We start from the raw sequence: 24,714 nt of genomic DNA, 5'->3' as shown, positions 1-24,714 counted from the left end.
GTGTTAAAAGCGCCGCTTAACCACTTCAGTCCCAGAATGGTTTACCCCCTTCTTGACCGGGCCATTTTTTGCGATAATGCACTGCGTTTCTTTAACTGACAATTGCATGTTCGTGTGATGTTGTACGCAAAAATTCCTTTTCCCCACAAAGAGAGCTTTCTTTTGGTGGCATTTGATTATCTCTGCGGTTTTTATTTTTTTGCACTATAAACAAAAAAGCGACAATTTTCCAAAAAAAAAAACAAAACTTTTTTGCTTTTTGCTATAATGTCAATTTTTAAAAAACAAAAACAATTTTTTTTTCCTTAGTTTAAGCTGATATGTGTTCTTATATTCTTGGTAAAAAAAAAATCGCAGTAAGCGTATATTGATTGGTTTCGCAAAAGTTTAGCACCTACAAAATAGGTTATTGATTTTATGGCATTTTTTTTTTCACAAGCAATGGTGATCTGCAATTTTTTTTTTTTTTTTTTTTTTTTTTTTTTTTTTATTGGGTCTGTGACACTGTGGCGGACAGATCGGACACGTTTGACACTTTTTTTTTAAACCATTGACATTTATACAGCGATCAGTGCTATAAATAGCCACTGATGACTGTATAAATGTCACTGGCAGGGAAGGGGTTAACACTAGGGCGATCAAGGGGTTAACTGTTCCCTAAGTGTGTGTTCTAACTGTGGGGGGGATAGGACTGACTGGGACGAGACCGATCGGTGTTCCTATATACTAGGATCACACTCTGTCTCCTCTCCTCTGACAGAACTTGGTTTTGTGTGTTTACACACACAGATCCCCATTCCTGCTCTGTCAGGAGCGATCGTGGGTGTCCAGCGGACATTGCGGCAGTAAGGTACGGGTATTGGTTCCTCAGTGACGCAGCGTGCACGCCCCCTATACCCCTTAAAGCTGCCACCGTACAGCTACAGTGATTTGTGCCGCCGTCAATGACGACGGGCGGCCGGCATGTTGTTAAACAGTGCTGCGGCCCGGAAGCGATAACAGCCGGCGCTTTCAGTGTGAAAGCAGCCTAAAGCATTGAAAATGTGATCTAAGCTGATTAGTTGCCATGCACAGTTGCTCCAGTATTGATACATTTTCCTTAATGTGCTTGAAGTTTTAAGTAGACAGGATTGTTGTCTAGATCTCTAGATTCATTCACGTAAAAGCTAAGCTACAAGGAAGTAGGGCCAAATGACTGTTTTCCACAGTAGTAACTGAATTACAAATGATTACATTCATAACAAAACATAAGTTCAATTCATAAAAGAAACACACCAGTATAGGGATGCTAAAGAAAGTGACAGTTATGTTTTTTTCTATCTGTAAGCAATGAGATTTGAAAATTTCACAGTGGCTAAAATAAATGCCCATATCTTTGTGTTTTAAAGCTTTGTGAATTGTGCTCCATATCTATTGGATAAATGAACAGCCCTATCTCTAGGTGATTATCTGAATTAGGCTGCTTCTGTGTCTAGAATTCTTCTAAAAAATGTGTTCCCTGTTGCATAGAATACTGTATTTCCTGAGCTTGTTCACCATCACCCAATGTCAGGTGTCAAGCCAAGTTGTTGCATTGTCATCTGTTATGTTTACAATGTCTCTATTTAAATGTATTTGCAGTAGCCCAGCAGGTTTGCTTTTCTGTTCAAGAAACTAAACAAAAGTGCATTGCATTATTTTTCTAATGGGCTTACTTTTTATCACGTTAATGGGAAAAGAGGATTACACATTCACTATTGATGGTGAAGGCTCATTTGGGGGTCATGTGTGCTTTATTTTATGTACTTTTAAATTACTGACCAATGAGTTACCTTTTTCTTTTCAGTATTTCATTTTACCACCAAAACCAGAAGAACGTTTCTTAGATTTTGGCATTCTAAGTGCTGCAGAATCTAGCAGTCTTCTTATTGCAATTATAAATAGCAACCCCATTGAGGTAAGGAACATGTTTTTTCTGTAAATGGTTTATAGTAATTGTTTATTTCCCAGCATGTGTTCATCCTTTTGCTGGTCTTACCTGATTGATATTTACAATTTATTTGCTCAGATGTATACCTAGATGTATACAAGAATGCCTTCAGATTTTTAATGTGTAATTACGATGGAAACACTTTTTTTTTTTTTCCCCAGAGTTAAATATATTTTTATTCATCTGCTGAGACATATATTTTAGTACTCAAGTTACTGGATCACCCTTAAAAATGGGAATTTGGAAGATTGCTCCATTTTTTTATTTTTTATTTTATTTTTTTTTTTTTTTTAAGCTACCATTTATGCAATACTATTTGACTATTCAAATGTATTGGTTCTAATAAAACTTATGTGGTTGTTTCACAGTACCACATTTAACTTGCAGATAAACTCTTATGCTTCCATTTCTATAGTCCCTTTTGTTTTTGTTTTTTCTCAGGAAATGAGGTCAGGTGCAGCTATAACAAAATATTTTTATAGGAAAATCCCTTCATGTGTTATAAATTTGCCTCAGTTAATATTTTAAAGTGTATGGTAAAAATACATTTTTCTTAAATTAACAACTTCAATGTGTATGTATATAAAAGGTTGGTGTGGATAATAGGTTGTCTTTTTTGCTTTTGCATGTTTTTTTTTTTTTTTACTTTTTGCCTCGGTTACAAAATCTAGCTTTCATAGACTGCAAATAAACAAACCACATCAAATTCATAGTTATGTAATAGTTCAGAGTACTATAAACTCTAATTACTTTGAACCAAATTTAGTGTAGGTAGTGGAAGCAAAAGTAATCATTAATTTTATTAAAACAATATAAAGTAGACAAGGTCACCATTTTGAAAAGTGTGTATTGCTGCCAGGTGTTCAGACATACACATTATCCGTCCTTGCTACTTTAAAGTTGGAAGCCATATAAGATTTTTGGTTAGACCTATGGAGCTGTGACTGACTACTTTCCCTGTTTTTTTTTCTTTCCTAGTTTTACAATACAGTAGATTACTTAAAAAAATGTTATTTGTTTTAACAGTCCCATCTACATCTCTAAGACGTCTGTTTAAACATTTGTATTATCAGACTAGAGATATTGAAGCGAAGTACATGGACTATATTTATTCCTTTTCTCAGTAACCGTTTCTCTTGGGGCACATTTTGTAATGATGTTGTTTTAAATTACCCTGTCAAAATATGTTATTGCTACTATTACTTATTTTATTGTCCATGTTTGCTGTTTTAGCTGGCATTAAAAAGTTGGCACATAATTGGAGACAGTCTTGCTATAGACCTTTTAACTACAGACAGGGGAAACAGGACCTCCATAATAGCAAGCCTTCCTGAGATTGAAAACTCCACTGCATCAGATCGTACTTCAGTAAGTGTAGTGTGTTTGTATTCATTAAAGCGTAGTGCAGCACTTTATAGATTTAAAGGTATTGATGTTGGTTTTATAACAGGTTGTGCTGTCTGATTTAGCAGTTTTTTAAAGGGAAATAGAGTAGCACAGATTTTTTTTTTTTGTGTGTGTGTAAGACCTGGTTCACAGTGATGCTACTTTGAAATCGTCACTTGAAGTCGCACGATTTCAAAGTAGCAGGTCAATGCCATTTCAGGTGCTACTTAAAAGACATTTGTGCAGCTTCATGCACAGATGTCTATTGAAGTCGCACCTAAAATCGGCAAAAGTAGTGCAGGAACTACTTTTGCAAATCGGTGCAGTGCCGCAAAGTGCCATTGTCGGCAATAGGCTGCGACTTGACCTGTCAAATCGCATGACAAATTGCTCCAATGTGAACGAGGGCTAAAAATTTAAAGTATTCAATACTCTGCATTTACAGATAAGCCAAAATACTTTCTGCAATTTCTTAAGTTATTAATACATAGATTAGCTGCTAATAGGGGTGCCAGTAGGCAGTCCATAATGCAAAACAAAAACTGTAAAGAAAATGTACACAATATTAAAAATATTTGAATTTATTATAGTTCATTAACATGTTAATATTAAAAATTGCATATTAAAGGATAAGTTCACCTTTGGAACATGTTACATGTTCCACCCGTATTTAGGGGGCAGCTCCTGCCTCATTTCCCCCTTTGACAGTGGGAGGGGTTTTCCTTCTGCACCTGCTGTCACCTTTTAAAAAGATCAGTGCTGTGCAGGGCTCTGCCCACACAGCTGTGTCATTCATTTAGTTTCTGAATGAACAAATTAGAGGTGCTGTCTTCCCCTCGGGCAGATGGACTTGTAGTTTCAGTGGGCTGCAGGGGGGCACTGATGAACCCTCTTGTCCAGAGGACATGTCTGCAGGAGCCCACATGGCACCCATGGTCTACTGATCGCAGGGCAATGCTTTCCAGGCTCCTGCTGGAAAAAATAATGAATGTACATTGTTTTTCCTTTTTCAACAAAAATATGTGCATGTATTTTTACATAAAGGTGAACTTATTAAATGTAATTTGCACCATCTAATATATCTTGTCTTCAAACCAGCACTGATTAACCAACATTACACGCAGAAGGTATAAGCAAATATGGCTGCCCTATGTATTCAAGCGTATGTAGAAGTATATTTTAGAGATTTTTTTTTTTAAATGTATAGGTCATGATAGGATTATTTTAATCATTTTTAGATTTAATTAAATTAATGTATCTAAAAATAAATAAATAAATAAATTTTTTTTTTTTTTTAAATCTTGAATGTGTATTTTTTTTGTTTCAGGTTATATTAACTTCAGGCTATTATGCAGTGTTTCGAGTAACATTAACAGCAAAGAATCTTGAAGGATCCTTTGATGGAGGTATCCAAATCACCACAGATTATGAGGTATTTAGAGGCAACTTCTTAGCTTATTTTGTAGTTTTGCCCTTTAGCAGATGTTTCTATATCCTGCATTGCATCCTATGTTCTAAAGTAGATAAATATTTACTCTTCTGCCAATAAAAGTTTGTTCATTGCTTGTCCCTCTAATTTCTAGGCTATTTATAGTTTTGTTTGACAACCTCCCATCTTATTTTTGGGGATGTAAAAATTATTCAATTTCCTTACCTTTAATTGCTTGTTGAAGTTCTGTTTAAATTATGTATAGTGTCTCAACCATTGTCTTGCTGTCCTGTTATATAATCTAGCAAAACTATGTACATTTAGTGAACATGAACGTGAAGAAAATGACGGGCTGACTAAGAATATAAAACCCCTATTTTTTCATTGCTTTTTCACAGGTTTTCTTTTTTTATCTTGTGCATTTTTTGAATTGGTATCTTAGTTGTTTATATTCTATGAAAGATCTGGAATGGTTTTGTGTTTCAAAAGATAGACCTCTACAGAAGTCTGATCACTTTTACAGGATGCAAAGGCCCCCCACCCCATTCCCAGCTGCTGCCGTTACTGGGCTCTTCCATGCAATTGGTGAGCTCAGGACCACTATATTCAGTCGGGCTGGCTGCTGACAGAGGGAATATCTGTTCCTTCTCCTCCTCTGTGTAACGGATGAAGACAAATTACGTCACTACTGGTTACGGCTATTTGTTTACTAGCCGTTACTGGCTAAGCAAGCATGTGGTCAAACTGATCTTGACTTGATCAGATGCTTTTGAGTATAATGTGGGAGATCAGGGGTCTGATAAACCCCAGGTCTCCCAATAAAGAGTAACTGTCACTGCCCATGCTATCAGAATGGAGGTTGTTCATGCCTTCTGATAGCAATAAAGTGGATCCAAAAAAAAAGTAGACAGTTTAAAAAAAAAAAGTATAGTGCCCTCAACGCGCACATAGGTCTAGCATGCATATGTAAACAGTGATTGCTTTCATAATTGTAATTCATTTTTTATTTTTTGATCACTTTTATTCCTATTACAAGGAATGTAAGCATCCCCTGTAATAGGAATAGGGTGTGACAGGTCCTCTTTACTGAGAGAGAAATGGGGTCTATAAGTCCCCACATCTCTCCTCCTATGCTGGAAAGCCTGAGATCCAAAAATTCAAATCAATCTCAGGCTTTTCAGCAAAAAAAGTCTGTTTACATCTGCTAGTGCCAGAAGTGACGTCCTGACACCGCTTCCGGCCTCCAAAGGTCACAAAGATGGCTGGGGACCATCTGGTCCATGGTCAGCTCTGTGGTAAACCGGTGGCAAATTCATTCTCTTAGCTCCCCGATCGCATGGGCAAGCCTGGAGAGGTGCCGGAGGATGTCGTTCCTACCCCCCCTGTAAAAGCAATCAAGTGGCCAAACAGCTGCTAAGATGGCTTTTACATATGGGGGAATCGCTAGCTGAAAAAAAAAAAAATCTGGATGATGCCTGCAGACATTCAGATATTTCCATTCAAAGTCCAGGATGTCATATGTCTTAAGGGTGGGAAGTGGTTAATAAACCGCTATAAATAAATAAAAAAAATAAAATAAAAAAAAAAAAGCACTAGTTTGAGAGCATGGCATAGTTTTACTTAGTGAGAGTTCAAGCATGTTTATACCCAATACCAAACTTAAAGTGACACATTTAACTCAAAAACAAAAATGTAATATATTGCAGCTTACCACTAGCTGTGATGGCTGCATTTAGGTTTTTTTTTTTTTTTTTTACACGCCTTCTCCCTTTGTTTTCCCCTGTTAATCTGGCCAGTAACACACTTTCTGTACTAGAGTGCCTATGGTGTGGATCAGGTGTCTCCAAACTGCGGCCCCTTTGCTAGCCTTTATCCAGCCCTTGGAGCACTATTTCTTCCACCGATACCAATAATGGGATACTATTCCTCGTGCTAGGGGCACTACTACGCCTCTTTGACCACCAACCCTGAGGCCACATTTTTTTTTTTCTCACTGATGCCAGGCCCATGACATTTTCTGCCCCTGCTGGCCACACTTCGGCCCTCCTAGACAATAAACTGGCCCTTTGTTTGAAAAGAAAACTAATGCAGCCATTACCTCTAAGAATTGGTAAGTATAATAAAGATTTGCTTTTGAGTTTAATACTGCCTGAAATTTCCAACCGTTTTTTTTCTACAGTACTGTAACCCTGCATGATATAGATGGATATACTTGAAATTTACTGAATACTGTTTTCTCTCAGTGGAAATATGCGATTGGCCCTCTTAATCCAGTGTTCTATTCCTGCATAACTAAATACTGGTCACATTTCTGATGTATTCTCACAAACTAAAGGGCTTGAGGAAAGAAGGGGCATGTCTATCTAGACCTGTTATATTACCAAATCGACTAGGCCAAACTTTTTTGCCTATTTAACTGCACGTTCATATTTAGCCACACTGTACAACTGCTGTAACAGGACTGTGGTGGTAAGACTATGAATATAGGGTCAATTAGTACAAAATGTATCTAACCAATTATTTTTATATCTGATTTGAGTTTTAAAATCAAGAATTTAAACCAATATAAAACTGAGAGACATTAATCAACATTGTTTCCATCTCTAGATATTGACAATACCTGTAAAAGCAGTGATTGCCGTGGGTTCACTGACCTGTTCCCCAAAGATTATTACGCTTCCTCCTTCCTTTCCGGTAAGCGCTTTTGCACAAATAGCAAATGTGTGAATTTTTTTTTTGATAACTGCTATATGATGTCTATGAATTCTGCAGGTGGGCATTATTTTGGAGTATGTGGTGTGGGACAATGTTTCTCAACTCCAGTCCTCGAGTACCCCCAACAGGTCATATTTTCCAGCTTTCCATTATTTTGCACAGGTGATTTGATCAGTTTCACTGCCTTAGTAATTAGCACAGCCGTTTTCATCTGAGGGAAATCCTGAAAACGTGACCTGTTGGGGGTACTTGAGGACTAGTTGAGATACATTGGTATGGGATATGGTAGTCTACAGGGAGTGGTAACGCCAGGTCTTAACAAAGATATACATAGTGGCAGTGACAGTGGTTCAGCAGAAACTGGTAGGCAGTTCACTATATATCCAACATTATATGCTTTCACAGTTATTTTCTGGGAATTACAAAACATCTCTCCTTTATGTATTGGAAAAGAGGAGAGGGGGAGCGTCTGTAGTAGAAATCAGAAGGGAACCCTAGGTTGACGATACTGCTCCTTCGTAGTTAGTGCGGTGAGTGAGAGTTGTCCCTGTAAGACAGGATCACAAGTTTAAAATAAGGGAGAACACCTGGAAAAAAGTAAATGAATGCAGCTACCACATCTAATGACTGGTAAGCTGCAATACTTTTGTTTTTTGGATTTAGGCTTTATGTAAACCACCTACCAGTGAAGAAGAAAAAGTTTCCATTTTAGGCTTCTGTGAATAAAAGAAGTAATAATCACAAATATGGTCCTCACTGTTCAGGCGACATGTTATAGTAGGTGAAGTTGAAAAAAGACACAAGTCCATCAAGTCCAACCTGTGTGTGATTATATGTTAGTATTACATCGTATATCCATGTATGTTGTGGTCGTTCAGGTGCTTATCTAATAGTTTTTTGAAACTATCAATGTCCCCCGCTGAAACCACTGACTGTGGAAGGGAATTCCACATCCTAACTGCTCTTACAGTAAAGAACCCTCTACGCAGTCTAAGATTAAACCTCTTTTCTTCTAATCTTAATGATTGGCCATGTGTCTTATTAAACTCCCTTCTACGGAAACGTTTTCTCCCTATTGTGGGGTCACCAGTATGGTATTTGTAAATTGAAATCCTATCCCCTCTCAAGCATCCCTTCTCCACAGAGAATAAGTTCAGCGCTCGCAACCTTTCTTCATAACTAATATCCTCCAGACCCTTTATTAGCTTTGTTGCCCTTCTTCCATTTCCAGTACATCCTTCCTGAGGACTGGTGCCCAGAACTGGACAGCATACTCTAGGTGCGGCCAGATCAGAGTCTTGTAGAGCGGGGGAATTATCGTTTTATCTCTGGAATTAATCCCCTTTTTAATGCATGCCAATATTCTGTTTGCTTTGTTAGCAGCAGCTTGGCATTGCCTGTCATTGCTGAGTCTGTCATCTACTAGGACCCCCAGGTTCTTTTCCATCCTAGATTCCCCCAGAGGTTCTCCCCCCAGTGTATAGATTGCATTCATATTTTTGCCATCCAAATTCATTATGTTACAATTTTCCACATTAAACCTCATTTGCTATGTAGTTGCCCACCCCATTATATTGTTCAGATCTTCTTGCAAGATTTCCACATCGCGGAGAAGTTATTGCCCTGCTTAGCTTAGTATTGTCAGCAAATACAGAGATTGAACTGTTTACCCCATCCTCCAGGTCCTTTATGAACAAATTAAATAGGATTGGTCCCAGCACAGAACCAGAGGGGGGACCCCATTTCCCACCCCTGACCATTCCGAGTTCTCCCCATTTATCACCACCCTCTGAACTCACTCTTGTAGCCAGTTTTCAATCCATGTACTCAGCCTATGGTCCATGCCAACGGACCTTACTTTGTACATTTAACGTTTATGGGGAACTGTGTCAAATGCTTTTGCAAAATCCAGATACACCACGTCTACATAGTCCAAGTGTTGCATAGGTAATAATTGAACCTTCCCTGTCAGCCAAGTTGACCTCTAGCAGTCAAATAAAAGTATTTTCAGGGCTTACGTATTTGGAAAGACTTGTTTAGTCACTTTGAATTCAATAGGTCTGCCACGGAGTAAACTGCATAGATGACATGCAGAAAACAGCCAGTTCAGCCTGTTTACATGTGTATGGTTTTGCCTTTGAGACTTGCTGTCTTGCATTAACTGGCCTAGCTAGTTGTATGACTTAACCGTAAATTTAGTTTTCTTTCTTTTTCCCTTACTGCAGGGAAAATTAGTTCATCAGAGTTTAAATATTATGAGTTCCTTCTCACAGAAGGTGAAAATACAACAATTACGCTCCTTATCGGAGGATATGAGATTTTTTTATAAGCGACTAAGGAGCAATAAAGAAGAATTAGAACCTGGGAAGAAATCAAAGGTATCCGTTCAATTCTATTGTTTCCTAATGTTTAATTTAGGTTTGCTAGCTTAAATATTTTAGGTTTGACCATTTATGACTCACTGTGCAATAAAAACCGCTCTTACATATTGAACCCCGTATTACACCTGGGTTTGCCGGCTTTGTGACAAATTGAGTACTGTCTGTGCTAGTTTTTTAAATTGGCACTAACAGTTTTTTCAGGACAAGCTTTTGGGGTTGGGGCCCAGTACTCAATTGCTTTTGTCGCAAGTACACTAATGTGGCTATAACCTCTGGCTTTGTGAAAAATGTACCATGTGGCAATTACTTCTCTACTGTTGCACTTTGTGGCTATTGGTTGTTGTTTAAAGCTGCACTGTGGGGGGGGGGGGTGCGGATAGCAGAAACCCACATAAAGTTTATTTTATAGCAGGGATATGCAATTAGCGGACCTCCAGCTGTTGCAGAACTACAACTCCCATGAGGCATAGCCAGACCCTGACAGCCACAAGCATGACACCCAGAGGCAGTGGCATGATGGGATTGGTAGTTTTGCAACAGCTGGAGGTCCGCTAATTGCATATCCCTGTTTTATAGAACCATGGTGATGTAATATAAGATTATCTATAAAGGGATTTTAGTTTAGCAGCTTATATACAACCTCTGACTTAACGAAAAGCACAACACTGGTCATTTGCAACCTTTTATTTTATGAAGCGCCTGCTTCTCTTAAATTTTGTCTGTGGGCTATAATAATATGTATGACATACACTCGTCCAAGTATCCTGGTTTTGCTTCAATTTACAAGATTAAAATTTTTATGTTTGTAGATTTCTCTTAAAGTAATTGACACATCACAGAAGTGTAATGTAAGACCTAGAACAAGTTTGCGATTGGGACCAGCTTGCAGGGGGATTTTCCTGCATTTGCAGTGAGCTCCCTTCACTGCCTGGAAGGGGGTCACTTGTTTGTTCTATTAACCACTTCAGCTGCGGAAGGTTTTACCCCATTCCTGACCAGGCCATTTTTTGCGATACGGCACTTTGTTGGTTTAACTGACAATTGCGTGGCGCTGTACCCAAATAAAATTGATGTCCTCTTTTTCTCACAAATAGCTTTTCTTTTGGTGGTATTTGACCACCTCTGCAGTTTTTATTTGTTACGCTATAAACAATTCTGAAAACTATTTTTTACTTTCTGCCACAACACATTCCCAGTAAAAAAAAATTAAGTGTAATATAAGACCTAGAACAAGTTCAGGATTGTGACCAGCTTGTAGGGGGATTTTGCTGCTTTTGCAGTGAGCTCCCTTCACTGCCTGGAGGGGGGTCACTTGTTTGTTCTCTTAAAGCAGATGTACACAATAGCTGAATTACTTTTACTTTGCTAAAGAACTTGGTATCCTAAACAATTTCCATTTGTTTTTGTGTTTTTGTTTTTTTTGTAAATTCTTTTTTATTCAGTATGAAAAGTACATCATATAGATGCAGTATATAGGATTTCATGAACTTTTAAAATCTAACACTGACATCATAACATCAGGCATACAAGTTCTAAACATTTTCGAGCTATTGTAGATCGCGCCCTTCCCCCAGAAAATTATGCCTATCAAATGATCGTACATATGGTTATACAGTGGGGATCGAAAGTTTGGGCACCCCAGGTAAAAATGTGTATTAATGTGCATAACGAAGCCAAGGAAAGATGGAAAAATCTCCAAATGGCATCATATTACAGATTAGATATTCTTATATGTCTAAAAAAGTTAGATTTTATTTCCATCATTTACACTTTCAAAATTACAGAAAACAAAAAAATGGCATCTGCAAAAGTATGGGCACCCTGCAGAATTTATAGCATGCACTGCCCCCTTTGCAAAGCTGAGACCTGCCAGTGCCATGGATTGTTCTCAATCATCGTCTAGGAAGACCAGGTGATGTCAATCTCAAAGGTTTTAAATGGCCAGATTCATCTGTCCTTGCCCCAAAAATCAGCACCATGGGTTCTTCTAAGCAGTTGTCTAGAAATGTTCGGAATGTAATTAAGAAATGGCAGTCATCAGGAACAGTGGAAGTTAAAGCAAGATCTGGAAGACCAAGAAAAATATTAGACAGAACAGCTCGCAGGATTGTGAGAAAAGCAATTCAAAACCCACGTTTGACTGCACGATCCCTCCAGAAAGATCTGGCAGACACTGGAGTTGTGGTACACTATTCCACTATAAAGAGATACTTGTACAAATATGGTCTTCATGGAAAAGTCATCAGAAGAAAACCTCTTCTATGTCCTCACCACAAAAATCATCGTTTGAACTTTGCAAATGAACATCTAGACAAGCCTGAGGCATTTTGGAAACAAGTTCTGTGGACCGATGAGGTTAAAATAGAACTTTTTGGCCGGAATGAGCAAAGGTATGTTTGGAGAAGAAAGGGCACAGAATTTAATGAAAAGAACCTCTGTCCAACTGTTAAGCATGGGGGTGGATCAATCATGCTTTGGGGTTGTATTGTAGCCAGTGGCACAGGGAACATTTCACAAGTAGAAGGAAAAATGGATTCAATAAAATTTCAGAAAATTTTGGATGGTAACTTGATGCCATCTGTGAAAAAGCTGAAGTTAAAGAGAGGATGGCTTCTACAAATGGATAATGATCCTAAACACACCTCAAAATCCACAGGGGGATTACATCAAGAGGCGTAAACTGAAGGTTTTGCCATGGCCTTCACAATCTCCTGACCTCAACATTATTGAAAATCTATGGATAGACCTTAAAAGAGCAGTGCGTGACAGACAGCCCAGAAATCTCAAAGAACTGGAAGACTTTTGTAAGGAAGAATGGGTAAAGATACCTCAAACAAGAATTGAAAGACTCTTGGCTGGCTACAAAAAGCGTTTACAAGCTGTGATACTTGCCAAAGGGGGCAGTACAAGATATTAACTCTGCAGGGTGCCCAAACTTTTGCAGACGCCATTTTTTTGTTTTCTGTAATTTTGAAAGTGTAAATGATGGAAAAAATAATTTTTTGACATAATATAAGAATGTCTAATCTGTAATGTGATGCCATTTGGAGATTTTTCCATCTTTCCTTGGCTTCGTTATGCACATTAATACACATTTTTACCTGGAGTGCCCAAACTTTCGATCCCCACTGTGTATATATATATATATATATATATATATATATATTCCACTAACCATTAATTAACCAATTAAAGTGAACTAACAATTTATCTGGAGTCAATCAGACCATCAAAGAACACTATCTGAAAATGTTATCAAATTTGAATATGAAATTTTCTGTGGTTTGGAATCAGTCGAAAAAAGAATTCACACCTTGTAGAATGTAATAATCTGAAATCCTAAAAATAAATGAAAAAATATAAATACTATAGCAATGATGGTACTATTTTATCAAGGACAATATATATGTTCACAATCGCTATCATTGTACAATCATCAGCGTGTGCCAGTATGTTTGTGCAACCCCATACACAGAATCTGCATAGGATCGCGCACACACACAACCAGCATCACACCGATAAGCAAACAATCCAAAATGTATAGATAAATACATTTTCCAAGGACAATTAACTGACCTAAAAATATTCAAAGAAATAAATTCAAATAAAACGATTTTAGCTCTCCAAGGACAATTCATTGACCGACTTGACAATATTCAAAGAAATAAACACAAGTCGAAATCGGAGTTTAACCCCTTATACTCCAGCCAATTAATCCAGCTAACCTCTCTTCCTTAGAGCCGTTTCCCTATTGCCCCCACGTCTATTGATAGTAATGCTGTCTATCACCATAAATCTCAATTGTGACACTGTGTGTCCCTGTTCTACAAAGTGTCTGGCTAAAGGAAACTTGACAAGTTTATTCCTAATTGAGTATTTATGGCAGGCTATGCAGTCCTTAACCTTTTGTGTGGTCTCTCCCACATAATAGAGACCACAGGGACATTTGATGCTGTACACCACATAGGACGATTGGCAAGTATAGTGATCTCTGATCGGAATGTCATAGCCCTTAAGTGGGTGAGAAGAACTTTTTTTTTTCCTTTTTATCATGCTTGAGCATCGGATGCAGCTCAAACATGGGAATGAACCTGTATTCTTTGGACATAGAAAGGTTACCCGGTGGTTTGTCATTAATATTGATCAGATTTCACTAATTTATCACGAATGGTCCTACCTCGTCGGTATGATGGCAATGGGGGATATTTGAACTCAGGAACCGAGAAGTAAGCATTTTGAAGCATGGACCAATGTTTCCTAATGTTGTTGATCTTATGTGAGAACGGATGAAATTGAGAGGTGAAGGGCGTTCTGCGATCTGAGCTTTTAATAGGTAAAGTATCATTACTTATATTGATACGTTCAGAATGAACTACATCTGCTGGATACCCTCACTCTCGCAGCCTGTCTTCCATCTCATGTAATCTAATGTTACAGGTATATGTTTCACTAATAATTCTAGTTACACATTTCAGTTGGCTACGGGGGATTGATTTAGAAACCCCGGGGGAATGAAAACTAGAAAATAACAACAATCAATTGCGGTCAGTAGGTTTTCTATATAAATCGCTGACTATATGTCTATTCCTAATAGATAAAAGCGTGTCTAAGAATGGGACTGCATCTGTGTTACTCATCATGTTAAATTTTAAACCAGGAATTAATGAGTTCAAATAGCAATTAAACAAAAATAAGTGTAAATTACCTGTCCATATAGCAAAAGCATCATCAATGAACCTGTACCATACTGTACAGTGCTCATTGAATAATGTACAAGGGAAGATGAAGGCTTGCTCAATCATGTCCATAAATGCATTAGTATAAGGTGGCGCTACATTACTGCCCATTGCTGCTCCGGCCAATTGTAAATAATAAATATCCTTAAATAAGAAGTTTTCCTCTAATACAGTGGCTAATAATTCAAGGAGAAACGAGATCTAAGCAGAAGTGTATTTGTTAGAATTAATCAGTAAACACTTACAGGCTTCTATTCCTAGACTGTGGAATGGCTGTATATAGATTGGCAACATCCCATTTGACCAGCAGTGCATCAGACGAAATAATCAAAGGTCGGATTTTACTTAAAAAAAATTCTGAGTGTGAACGAGTCTGAATGATCAATGGGGTTGAACATTTATCAAGATATTTGGCCAAAGGCATGGTAACTGATGCAGTGCTGGACACAATGGGACGGCCTGGGGGATTGATGGGATCTTTATGTATTTTAGGAAGCACATAAAAATTGGAGTTGCAGGGTATTCAGAAATTAGATAAGTTTGTGTACTAACATCAATGATATTATTTTGTAGTGCTTGACCAAGCACCTGTTTGAGCCTATTCAAGACACGTGATTTGGGATTAGCTTCCAGACTTTTATATACTTGGGGATCTGCCAGCTGTGTGTATTTCCCTCTCAATTGGAGGTAGTGTGGATAAGAAGAATAGCTGTTGGGAGACATTGGAAAGGGGGAGTACTAGGTAAAATGAGGAGGTGGGGGAGTGCAGAAGAAAATGTAAAGGTAAACAGTTGCCACAGTAGCTTCCTGGGGGGTACGTTCAGTGACTACCCATCAAGAGATGCTTATAGCTATTTTCAATTTTTTTAAATGAAATCCTAGTTTACACCTTTTTTTATTAAAAAAAAAAAAAGATATTTTATTACGAATTTCAAGAAGTATACAGCACAGTGTAACAATACTACAATGTAAAAAATTGGGTAATAGGTTCCATTAGAAGTTTTTAAAGCAAAATTCACTTATTCGGAGTATAGTAATTATCCAGTAAATATTCAAGTTCCAAACGTGTGTTATTTGCGTAATAAAAAGGAGCTTGGTCAATGTTCTATGGTTTTTGTGCTCAGTTCACTGACTCCTCCCAGGATAGTTTATTACTATTTCAATGTTTTCCCGGAACCACCTGCCATAGCATATAAAAGTTCATCTTTACCCAGTTGTCTTCACCTGTGGCTCGGGATATGGGGCTCAGTATCGGGCATTACTACCCTAACCAAGCACCACGACTTTCTAGTTACAGGGCTCAGATTGTATCCGGATAAGAAAAAGACCGGGTGTGGGGGGGGGAGGGGGGTGAAAGAATACATTTAAGAAGAGGGGGGTAGGGGATATGTGGAGAGGGGGTGGGGTCCCCCCTGCTACCCTCTCCGCCTACTGTCCACCTGCTACATTCACTGAGTTTCCCGAATCCCTGGGGAAGCCCATCCACAGTAAATTTGCAATATGATAATAGGTTACAAAATTTGTTGCAATAAATCCTGATATGGCTGAGAGTTTTTGTATGTGATCCACGCCTTCCAGACAGCTGAGCAGCTAGAGATTTTATCTTGTGAAGCAAGGATCAGTTCCTCCATCGTTGCTATGGTGTCGACCCGTAGGGCCCATTCTTTTGTTTACACCTTTTAAGATTTGCTGTTGATCCTTTGTAGTCTTTGCAACATCCTGCCATATATGAGGATACTCATTCGATAACCAGCCATGCCTGTGTAATGTGGATACTTTATGGTCTTCATTGGGGCTCATTCACACAGGCGCGGAGACCTGTACAGCATGAAAAGCAATCTGAGTTTGACAGGAGTGCAGTGCCATGCACCCATCCCTGCAAAATGTTAAACTCAGATGTGTGGGTGAATCCATACAGTTACTGCATCTCCAATGAATAAAATATAGGCTACCTGCATGCAGCTCCCCACTCTAGAAACCTAAGCAAATGGCTCTTGCATGCTGTCAGGGCCTTTTTGCCATGTAAATAAGCCCTTACAAGCCTGTGATGGGGTTAAACACAGGAACACAATCGGGAGTTGGGTACAGAGCATTGTTACACTATTATAGCACGTTCCTGAACAAAGACCTTCATGGCAGAATCACCAGTTGTTTTGAAAGCTGTGGATTTAATATATTGAAATTGACTTTAACATTGTAAAGCTTATACTGTATGAGATTTTAGCAGTTGGGTTTACATATGCTTTGTTTAGGAAAAGCAACTCAATTTTCAGCTACTCTCTCAGTCAGAAGCATTGGCTGCTGTTATCAGTCTAATATCTGAACTAATTGTTTTATTTCATTCTTTGTAGATTGCAAATCTCTATTTTGATGCTGCTTTAAACTGTGGAGACCACTGTTATGCTGGACTTCCCTTTTTATCTAAAAGTAAGTAAAGTTTATAATTCTTGCTTGACTTTTTTTTTTTTTCCTGTTACACATTATGTGCTTGATATTACCATATATTTTTAATTTTTATTTTGTTTTATGCAATACATATTATAAAAAGCCACACAATATGGGCTGCAACTGGCCACAAACTTGCCGGTACACTACAGAAAAACAATACAACATAAACGTTATCACAGAAACTTGTGATGCATCCACCCTAACTTTGCCCAGACAGGTACACAAACGTTCCTACCTCCAGCCGTCTACCATGACACAAGGATACAATTCTGCGCCCCCCCCAGGTTCCATAGGATGGTTACGCTCTTTAGTTTTAATTCATCAAATTACAATAAAGTACCGTTTGGTACAATGTGGAGCAAGGTTTTGATACCATATTTGGTCCATACCACTGGATCTAGGTAACCAAAAAAGTGGATTAAATTGGGGTTCCTCCACAGCGGGGTATTAAAGGAAAGTCTGGTTGAGCTAGGCGATCGCCCTCCCTGGGCCATGACCCATGCCTTCACTGAGCGCATGGAGAATGTCAGTGGGTATGGAGCTTTTAGACCTCTGTATACCAAATGAGACAGCGCCTCGTAGGAGCCCACACAGGCCGCTTCCAGGGATACAGAGGCATCATCTGGAGGAGCAGTCAGCCAGCGGTGTGCCACCGTCAACTGTCCAGACAAATTATTTTTGAAAATTAGGAACCACAAGGTCCCCTCTCCCCATGGCTTTTGTAGTATTGCTAATTTGAGACAGGGATTCCTCCCTGCCACAATTTAGGAAATCGTGGCATCGATTTATTTAAAGATGGACTTGGGGATCCAAACCGGGGAATTCCGAAGGTTGTACAATAAAAGGGGTAGAATTTTCATTTTTATCAAGTTTATCTTCCTGATGAGAGACAGAGGGAGTTTTTTTTCCAGGCCTGAAACTTCTTAGCTATTATAACAAGCAGCGGGGAAATATTAAGATTGATGAAGTCAGACACCGAGTTAGTGATCTGGAGCCCTAAGTATTTGATTCGGGGACCCATTGTAGGGAGATGTTGGGGTCAGCTTGTTCGGGGATAGAATTGGAGCGCAAGGGGAGTATTTTGGATTTAGACCAGTTAACCTTGAGCCCAGAGACCAGTGTGAATCTGCCTAAGAGTGCCAATGCAGCCTGTAAGGAAGGTCCGGTGTCACTGACAAACAGAACCAAGTCGCCCGCATGAAGTGCTGTGGTTTCAGTTAGGGTGCCTACCTTAATGCCCTGAATCCGGGGGGAGGAGCGCAGTGCAATCCCCAAGGGCTCCATTATTAGTGCAAATAGACCAGGAGAGAGGGGGCACCCCTGTCTGGTGCCCCTGGACACTGGAAAAGCCTGACCCCCCCCCCCCCGTTAAAACGGAGGGCTGCTACCGGGCGCTCATATACAGCAGCAAAATCCATTTGAGGAATGCAGGGCCAAACCCCATGCGTTGCAGTATATGAGTCATATAGCCCCAGTCGATAGAATCCAAGGCCTTTTCCAGGTCAAAAAAACACCAGTGCCCCCTCAGAGGACGGCTCCGCCCCCAACTGCGTATGGGTATATACTCTCCGTATGTTGATATCTGTGGCTTTTTTGGGCATAAATCCTGTTTGATCAGGTGATACTAAGTGGTGTATAATTTTCATCAGTCTGTTGGCAAGCATTTTGGTGAGTGTCTTAAGGTCCATATTTAGCAGGGCTATGGGTCTGTATGAGGAACAGCAGAGTGGGTCCTTGTCTGGTTTGGCAATAACACTACATGTGCCTCATAGAAGGAAGTTGGTAAACCCCCTTGTTCAAAGCAGTCCATGTAGAGTCGTAGAAGTCTGGATGACAAGACATCTAAATATTGCTTATACCACCCCGCTGGGAGTCTGTCAGGTCCCGGCGATTTACCTTTAGGGAAGGATGCAATAGCAGTCGCCAGTTCTTTGTCCGTGAAGGGGGCCTCGTGTCGCTTTATTGGCCGACACATATGCTCCTCTAGTGGACACTTTGAATGCGTCCCATACTACAGGCCCCCCCCCCCCGTCAAGCCCTCATTGTCGAGGACTCATTTACTCAGCCAGGGTGCAGTCTCCAGGACCCGTTGCGGCATCCCATGGCAAGAGTCAGTATAACCTGCAAGAGGGTGTGGTCAGACAGACCCCCAGCCAGGTAGCCGACCTCTGAAATATGTGGCAACATCGTTGGATTCGCAAATGCCAAATCTATGCGGGAGGAGGAGGTACTGACGTGGGAAAGATAGGAGTAACCTCTCTCACCAAGATGTTTCCATCGCCAGACCTCCTCCAGAGCCGCAGACACTGGCCAGTGTCCGAACTTCAGATTCTGCGCCCTGGATGGGTTTGAGGTGTCTAAGGAGTAGTCTAGTATGTTGTTGAAATCACCCGCCACGAGCAGCTTCAAAGGGCTGAAGGTGGCAACTTTTTCCAACACCAGGTATAGCACCTCATTTTTGTAAGGGGGAGGGACATATACATTAGCAATAGTTATCAGCTGAGATTCAACAGTCATAACTACAATAACATGGCGTCCCAAGGCATCAGTTACCACATGATCAATAGCTTTGTTAGCTTTTTGTGGATCAAAATAGCCACCCCTCTAGCGTAAGAGGAGTGGGTTGAATGTATGGCTCTTTGTATCCAGTTCTGATTGAGGGGCAATATCCTGTTACCCATTAGGTACGTCTCCTGTAACAGGATAATGTGGGGTTCAGAGCTTTAGGGTATTGGAGGACCAGTGACCTCTTAAATTTGGAGTTTAATACTCGGACATTGCATGAAAGAAGTTTGAGATCAGTCATTAGGTAAGCTTTTACGGGGGGGGGGGGGGGGGGGGGGGGCGCAAGCCTGAACAGAGAGCCACAGACAGCCACAGACATCAATTCACTATATTTAAATTGCATGTACCATTACTGGGCAAGTAAAACATCCATCTGCACCAGCCTTCTCAGCAGGGCGCAGGCGGAGCATAAAGACCCCAAAACTAAAATTGAAAAAAAAAAAAAGGAAAGAAAAAATAAACAGTCCAAAAAAGTAATAGTTCAAGAACCCAATGCCCTGTTTGCTCCGGGCCAACTGAACCAAAAAACTGCCGCAGAAACTTTGATCCCAAAAAAAAAAAAAAAAAAATTAGTGGATAGTGCCACGAGTTTTACCACTCAGTGGGGGGGTCTTAAAGATAAACGTGCAGTCCAGTGGATACAAAACAGAACCAGAGCTTCCGCATCTAACAGGAGTGCTCGGGTGCCATGGCACATTCCCCACATGCGAGAGGACAGTCACTACAGAAGAGCAAGATATTAACGGATGGCTTTGACATCAGGTAGTATTTCTCCCGGTGAAACATCCAGCAATTATGTAAACAGTCCAGTGATACTATGTCGCAGGTATCAGTCACAACACATATTCAACACTCTCTCCTTTCTATGCAATGGTATCGAGCCAGTCTACCGCTTCTGCAGGAGAATCAAAGAATTTGCTGGATAACCTTCAGGCGACTGGGATATAGCATACTGTATATCAGATTTTTCTCCCTCAGATGCCTGCGCACATCCGTAACAGAGCGCCTCTTCTTTTGCAACTCCGGAGAGAAGTCAGGATATAAAGGTATGACAGCATTATCATATTTCAGTTCAGGGTGTTTACGAGCCTCTGCCAGGATGAGATCTCTATCCCTGAAATTGAGCAGTTGAACCAGAAAGGCACGTGGCCATGCGCCAGTAGGGCACCCTGTGCGCGTGCTCTACAACATATACAGGTGACAATTGCTGCAGGCCCAGGAGTTGTTTGAAAAAAGTTTCAGCAAACACAACAGGGTTCTGGCCTACCGCACCCTCGGGGAGCCCGACCACCTGAACATTGTTGCACCTGATGCGCTTCTCAGCGTCTTCTGAACGGGCCATAAGGATTTTAACTTGCTGCAATTCAATCACAAATAGCACAGTCGAAGCAGTTGTATCCTCCACCTGATATTCGGTGCTCTGCTTCAGTGAGGCGGCCTCTAAATTTGTCCATGTCTTGTCTTATTAGCCCGCATTCAATAGTCAGGGTGTAAATTTTTCCCTCCACAGAGGACTTACTGTCTGCTATGGCCGCCAGGATCATCGCGGTGTATTGTTCCCCAAGTGACTCTGGGTCCTCCTGCGGTGTTGTAGAGGCCCCTCCCGAGCCGGTGAGCCGAGAGCCGCCATCACCGGGTCCGTCTGTACTGCTACAGATCCTGGAGGCACGGAGGTAGTGGGCAAGATGGCCGCCACACGTGTGTTCGGCGGTGAGCGTCGGGATGTCTGGTTAGCCGCTTTCTTGGAGAATCTGAGTTTGCCTGTCATGAAAAGGACGGTTGTGTCCCCTTTAAGAGTTGATGATTTGCAGAGAGGGAGGCTTTCATGCAGGGACAGTAGATATCTCTGTCCCTGTGATCCCATACTGAGGCCCAATTGAGACCGGCTGACAGCCCCGAGGTGCTGCACCCGCTACCTGTCGCCCTCAGAGATGCTGTTGTTGGGTCGGGAGTGTGGGACCGCTGTTTTTCCTGCGGGTCACGGTACCCAGCTGAGAAGGATGTAGTAGGCCTCAAGATGGCGGTGGGCCGTGGGTGAGAGGAGCCAGCCATTTGGGGCCTCCTAGGGATCCCTTGTGATGGACACTTAATCTTTCCCCTCCGGGAATGCTGCTGCAAGTGGGTAAGTGTGGGGCAGCCGCCCGTTCCGCGTATCGCGGCACCCGGGCGCGGATGGCGGCGGCCTCGGGTGGATGGAGAGGGCCGTGGAGCCAGGCTGGGCTTCAAAATGCAGTCTAGGGCTAAGGCAGATGATGCCCAGAGATAGGCAGGATAGTTTTGGAGGCTCATAACTCCCTCCGTTCTGTAGGCCTCAAGATGGCGGCGGCCTTGGGTGGATGGAGAAGGCCACGTGCCGTGCAGCCACACAGCTGACCGGGCTTCAAATGCAGGCTGGGGCTGAGGCAGATGATGCCCAGGGACAGGCAGGATAGTTTTGGAGGCTCACCGGGTAGCTCTGTGGGCAGGATGGCAGTGGATAACTCCCTCCGTACTGTAGGCCTCAAGATGGCGGTGGCCTCGGGTGGATGGAGAAGGCCGCGGGCCATGCATCTGAGCAGCCCGGCAGCCGGGCTTCAAAATGCAGGCTGGGGCTTAGGCAGATGGTGCCCAGGGACAGGCAGGATAGTTTTTGATGTATGTATATGTGTGTGTAAGAGATCTCTATCGATCGCTATATATATATCTATATAGACAGTCAGAGGACTAAACTTTTTTAAGAAGGTCAGCAATGACTGCTTCCATATGGGTATGCTTTAAGTTGGAAAGACCATGATTGATTGTGCACTGCTTCATATAGAATATTCTACTGACTTTTGATTTAGCTTGACCTGTGACAAATTTCCTTTAACCCTGCGTTGACACCTATGCTTTTTTTTTTTTTTTAGTGCGTTTTGAAGTTTGCAGAAACGCACTACAGTCCATTTAACATGGTTTCCTATGGTACACGTTCACATCCATGCGTTTTGCAGCCGGTGCGTTTTTGGAAAGGGTCGGGGCTTTGTTAACACATTTTGCGTGTAATAGACTTCAGTGTAGTCGCACCAGAAATGCAAGTGTTGCGTTTGTGATTTTCGATGTGTTGCGTTTTGCGTTTTTTTTTTCCCCTTTTTTAAAAACACTGTATATAGCTAAGGAGTGGGCTGGGAAGCTGGCAGCCACGTCCTTAACAACCAATCAGTTGTCAGCGGTCCCCCCCGCTGACAGCTTAATGTGGAAAAAAGTATTGCCGGCTTTTAAAAAAAAAAAAATGGACTGAGGCTGTCACACCCATCTTCCCCCCCCCCCAAAGCCCCCCCACCTGTACCGCTCTTCTTTTTTTTTTTTTTTTTTTCCTTTTCTTCTATATCACTAAAAATAATGAAAACCGGTGATGACTAAATAGCACCAAAAGAGAGCTCCATTTGTGTAAACAAAATAATGAAAATTCAATTTGGCTACAGTGTAGCATGGTCATGCAATTGTCATTCAAATTGCGAGATCACGGAAAGCTTAAATTGGTCTGGGAAGGAAGGGGGTGAAAATGTCTGGTATTGAGGTGGTTAAGGATGCAGGGGCTGGCTTTCCTCATGGCCTGCTCCTTGGCAACCAGCTATATACAGTGTGTTTTAAAGAGAAAACGAAAAATGCATGAAATCTGTATGCAAAAACGCATCAAAAACGAACACGTTTACAAACGCAAAAGGTGTCTGAAAAATGTATCAAGTGCAGCCTGCATAGATGTGAACCTAGACTAGGTAAAAGCTGGATAGTTATTCCTTTCCTGCTCAATGAGAGGGACAAGGGTATTCAGAAACCTGTCAGGTTATACTGTTGACTACAGTAACAAACAGAAAAATTGGGGGTCAGTCCGTTATAACCCCCCTCTTACTAGTGCTCTAGGAGGATGAACACTTTCGCTCTTGTATGCTGAGAAAAGTATTTTTTGCTAGCTACTGTTTGTTTTTCTTTAATCAAGATTCCTGTTCTGCTGTTATTTGAGCTGGTCTATATATGCAGCTATCCAGACTAGGCTTTGAAGGTTGTTTGGAATAGGCGATTGCAGAGCTAGCATGTCCTTAAGGCACTGTGTTCTGTGTTGTTAACCTTTCAGACCTGAGCCTAATGTGTTAGCTAAGCACTCAGCACTTACGATGTCCAGAGCTGTGGCACAGCCTCAAGTGTGACCCTCTCTCTCCAAAGACTTGTTCTGTGAGCAGGTTGCACGGGACAAGCACCAGGAGCTGCATTGTGTAATGTAGCCATTGGGAGCTATTTAAAATCCTCACTTTTCGTTGGTTTAACACAGGAGTTAATACAAAGAGCTAAAGGCATCCAGCGTTGAAGCACCTTCCTTCTGCTGCTCGTGACTGCAAGGGACTGGTGGATTGATCGTTGTTTCAACTTTGCTGCCCCCCTAAAGTGCCCTGGTCACCTTCAGCTGTCTGACCCTTTCTCTCGTTACCAGCAGCTGTGTTTGCGAGTATTCAAGGCTAGGCCTTTTATCCTGAGCTATGCTACCAGTACCTTGTGGTGCAAAATATCAGAACCTAGACAGGATTACTGTTCCAGGTGCCTCCACCTCATCCTCTAACTGTTACGGTGCTGCTTGCAGTCCATCCCTGAAGGGCCTGACACTGATGGCTTAGGATTTGCCCACTGCTGGAGTCTGTCATTCTCTTTATAACTACTGTTTCGCGTTGCCAGTCCTCTATCCTGGGACAATTTCACTGCAGTTATGCAAGATTTTATGAGCTAGACAGCATAAGTCACAAGTAGTCTGCCAAAAACTGACAAGATATTCACTCAATGCCCTGTACTCATTTCAGATTTTTGCTAAAAAGTGGGCTGCCCTCCCTATGGATCCAGCAGTATTCTGTCCTTAAAGCTTTTACCATCTCTGTGGAAATTACTCCTGTGTTTAAAGACCCAATCAACAAGCGATTGTTTCTCTGCCAGGCTCTGCTTTATAACTTGTCATGACCATGATCCTAATCTGCAAAACTCTAGCTGACTGGACTAAGGCCTTCAGAAGGGATCTGGTTTTTATGCCTGCTGATTTTAAATACCAGTATATAAGCACACAACATAACCTAAAATAACGTTGTA

General features: G+C 41.1%; 1 protein-coding gene across 2 annotated transcripts in view; it reads left to right on the top strand.

The window, feature by feature from the left end:
- Positions 1–24,714, top strand: part of TMEM131 (transmembrane protein 131) — a 317,376-nt gene that overhangs the window by 203,537 nt on the left and 89,125 nt on the right. For both annotated transcript variants that reach the window (XM_073614647.1, XM_073614646.1), the window contains exons 16-21: positions 1,826–1,936; positions 3,203–3,337; positions 4,683–4,787; positions 7,392–7,478; positions 9,725–9,877; positions 16,968–17,043. In XM_073614647.1, the coding sequence (XP_073470748.1) occupies positions 1,826–1,936; positions 3,203–3,337; positions 4,683–4,787; positions 7,392–7,478; positions 9,725–9,877; positions 16,968–17,043 (667 nt within the window). The remainder of the gene's footprint in view (positions 1–1,825; positions 1,937–3,202; positions 3,338–4,682; positions 4,788–7,391; positions 7,479–9,724; positions 9,878–16,967; positions 17,044–24,714) is intronic.

This window comes from Aquarana catesbeiana, linkage group LG02 (genome assembly GCF_042186555.1).
Source record: "Aquarana catesbeiana isolate 2022-GZ linkage group LG02, ASM4218655v1, whole genome shotgun sequence".
Taxonomy (NCBI): Eukaryota; Metazoa; Chordata; class Amphibia; order Anura; family Ranidae; genus Aquarana; species Aquarana catesbeiana.
Note: the sequence above shows the minus strand (reverse complement) of the source record. Positions and strands in the feature narration are given on the sequence as shown.